At 41.1% G+C, this 2,915-nt stretch overlaps 1 protein-coding gene across 1 annotated transcript; it reads right to left on the bottom strand.

Moving 5' to 3' along the window:
* Positions 1–368: 368 nt before the first annotated feature.
* LOC146663388 (uncharacterized) lies at positions 369–2,219 on the bottom strand. The gene is made up of 3 exons (XM_085416137.1): positions 1,806–2,219; positions 1,344–1,660; positions 369–1,135 (listed from the first exon to the last, which is right to left on the bottom strand). Exons 1-3 carry the CDS (start codon positions 2,048–2,050, stop codon positions 780–782), a joined length of 918 nt encoding a protein of 305 aa, XP_085272263.1. The 5' UTR covers positions 2,051–2,219; the 3' UTR covers positions 369–779.
* Positions 2,220–2,915: the final 696 nt, after the last annotated feature.

Genomic DNA, 2,915 nt, shown 5'->3' with positions numbered 1-2,915 from the left:
AACCTAGTACACATATTCTCTGTGTTTTAATTTGATGCAGGATGAAAGCAAACATGTCACACTGATGTGTTACAGCATTTTTCTTTTTTTAAATGAGTGAAGTTATCAAACCAGAAGCCAAGAGGCTTGATGTTGTGTCCAGTCCTACTGGATCCCTACTGTCTGTTTAACGAGCAGGCTGTGAAGTGTTAACAGCTCAATGTTGCTCTTTTTTTTGGCACCTGTTAGATGTTTAGTAATGATGCTGGATTCCTGATTCCTTGCAAGCTTTGTTTACTATGTAACTGAGAGACATTAGATGCAAGCAGCTTGACTCCCGGGGGCGGGTCTAGCGTTAGACGTTTTCCAGAGGTGGAAAGAGTACTCAAAATTTGTACTCAAGTACAAGTACTGTTACACTGGTTAAATTGTACTCAATTACAAGTAAAAGTACTGGTGTTAAAAAAATACTTGAGTAAAAGTACAAAGTACTGTTCTCAAAAACTACTCAGAGTATTAATTACTTTTTAACAGACTGATGTTTTATTCTGTTGTCAATAGCAGGCATTCAACTCGATTCACCAGTATAAATATTTATGTTCAAAGCACATTTTTCAGATGAACAAGGTATAGAAAGGTAACTTGTTTTGTAAATAAATGTAGATATAAAAGGAGGAATTTTGTTTGTTAAAACAATGACAAAAATGTTTCTGAACATGCGTAGAACCATTTAAACTTTTCCCCATACACTGAACAACAGGCAGGTAAGTGTCTTAAAGTCTTAGCATTTCTTTCACACTTTACTTTCTGAACCTTTTGTTCAGTTTCAGCAAGAGCTGGTTTTCTAAATTAACAGAGGCAATCCGACTTCGTTTGGCAGTGAAGAGTAGACCAGCACAGCTAAAAAGTCGTTCACACGCAGCAGAAGCAGGCAGAGCTGTGTTCAGTTTAAGAGAGAGGTTTTTGATGGCTGAGAAGGAGTGCAGCAGCTCCATGGTGTCTGTGGCACAAGCAAGATAACCATCAAGCTCAACTGCACTTTGCAGCCTTCTGGAGATTGGTCTGGAGAAGAATTCATCTTCATCAGATGACTCTCTTTGCTGATCCTCACTCTCATGCTCTGTCGTTTCAAGATGTTGTTTGATGTATGTCAAGGCTGTAATTGCAAGTAGATAACACAATTTTGTTATTTAAATTTCAGTGATTATTCCTGAACACAAATTTAAAATCGGCAAATTCTCAAAAAGGATTGTTTAGTATTCAGGACAGACCATCAATAACTTACAATGTATTAGGTGAAATACTCACTTAAGCATGTGTTCAAATGTAAAAATACACAAAAATGGGATCACATGAATCCTTACCAGCCTCTGTTACATCTGCTCTGTCAGTCCAGGAAGTCTTGAACTTGGGTAAGAGGACTGCAGCTGCAGCCAACTCTGGATCCTCCATCATCGCTCCAAAACGCTTTTGAAGGCCATTTTGCAGGGCTCTGATGAGTGGCACGCATGTCTTGCTTGATGTCTCCAGCCTGCTAAGTTTGGACAGTAGTTGTTGGATTACTGGCAGGAGCCATCCCATAAAGGAAGTGGACTCAGACTGAAGGATGTTTGAAGCTTTCACCAGTGGCTTCATGGTGGTACAGTACTCCCTTAGGAATGCAACTTCTGCAGGACTCAACCTGTAAGACACAACAACAAAACCCACCATGACTATAATAGGGATCTTCTGATTTAATATTAAGAGTCTGCTCACGTTTTTAACCATCCATTAAGGAAAATTCACAAAATTTGAAACCATATTGGTAGGTGTCCAATTTTACTCACATTTTCACCTTGAACTCCTCACAAATGCTCCTGATGGCATCTTCCCCCTTCTCATCAATGATGCGTATTATCCTTTCAATGGCAAGGTAGGTTGAATTCCATCGTGTTGCATTGGGACGAATGATCTGTAGCTCACACTTGTCCTCTACCACTTCATTAGCCAAATGAGATCGGCCAGTTTTGTTCCAAATGGCCTGGCATTTTGCAAAGGTTGCACGGGAGAGCCTCTTGTAGGTTTCATTCATGCTCTCTGCTAGGGCAGCATCAGTTGTTGCCACAAGGTTTAGCAGGTGACATGCACATCGCTGATGAGGCGGAAGTTGATACTCCAAACCAGAGTCTTCATCAAGAATTGCACTTGCCTCATGGTAGTCCCTATGGTCAGTCAGGTCAATAGTTTCTGGGTCTGCTTCATCTTCATCTGCATCATTTTGTGCCCCAAACATGTGGAAGGCCTTGACAAAGTTGGATCCACTATCAGTTGTGGTTCTTACAACTTTGCCTCTAATCTTGTATTGGCAATGGATATCATCAAGCGCACCAGCAAGCATGTCAAATGTGTGAGACCCTCTCAATCTTTTGCATGCTAGTGCTGCAGATCTTCTTTCCAGGGACGCTTCCTCTATCCAATGGCATGTGACTCCAAGGTAACTTTTCTGATGAGCTGACCAACAATCAGTAGTGGTAGCAACAAATTTGACTTTATCCAATTCTGCAACCAAAGTCATCTTCATGTGATCAGCAGCTTCACAGATTCTGGCACGGACAGTGGGTCTGGAGATGACTTTGGCTTGAGGTTGTAATGTGGTAACCAATTCTTTGAAAGATGGCTGTTCTACCACTGCAAATGGCTGTAGACCCTCACATATGAAATTGATGACAAGCTTGTCAACAGTTGCTTGTGGAACATGTTTGTTTGCAGCTCTCAACATCAGGTCTGGTAACTTGGCTTGTGTATTTGCTGAGAGCTTGTTTGGTGTGGCTGTGGTCTTTCGCTGTCGAGATGTTGATGCCACAGTGATATTGTACTGCTCAGTCTTCGATGGATGTTTCCTCTGTAGAGATAAATATTATCATACGTCAGGTTCATACATTACTTCATAACATCAC

This window comes from Rhamphochromis longiceps, linkage group LG8 (genome assembly GCF_057381845.1).
Source record: "Rhamphochromis longiceps isolate RC_006_pf linkage group LG8, R_longiceps_female_GT1.1, whole genome shotgun sequence".
Lineage (NCBI taxonomy): Eukaryota > Metazoa > Chordata > Actinopteri > Cichliformes > Cichlidae > Rhamphochromis > Rhamphochromis longiceps.
The sequence above is the reverse complement of the archived record's forward strand: the minus strand, read 5'-3'. Positions and strand labels throughout refer to the sequence as shown.

Excerpts from the sequence above, each read along its gene's own strand:
- LOC146663388 (XM_085416137.1), bottom strand. The coding sequence starts at position 2,050 with ATGAATGAAACCTACAAGAGGCTCTCCCGTGCAACCTTTGCAAAATGC. Across the intron at positions 1,661-1,805 it reads GAGGAGTTCAAGGTGAAAAT|GTTGAGTCCTGCAGAAGTTG; the intron begins GTGAGTAAAATT and ends TGTGTCTTACAG. Across the intron at positions 1,136-1,343 it reads AGCAGATGTAACAGAGGCTG|CCTTGACATACATCAAACAA; the intron begins GTAAGGATTCAT and ends TTGCAATTACAG.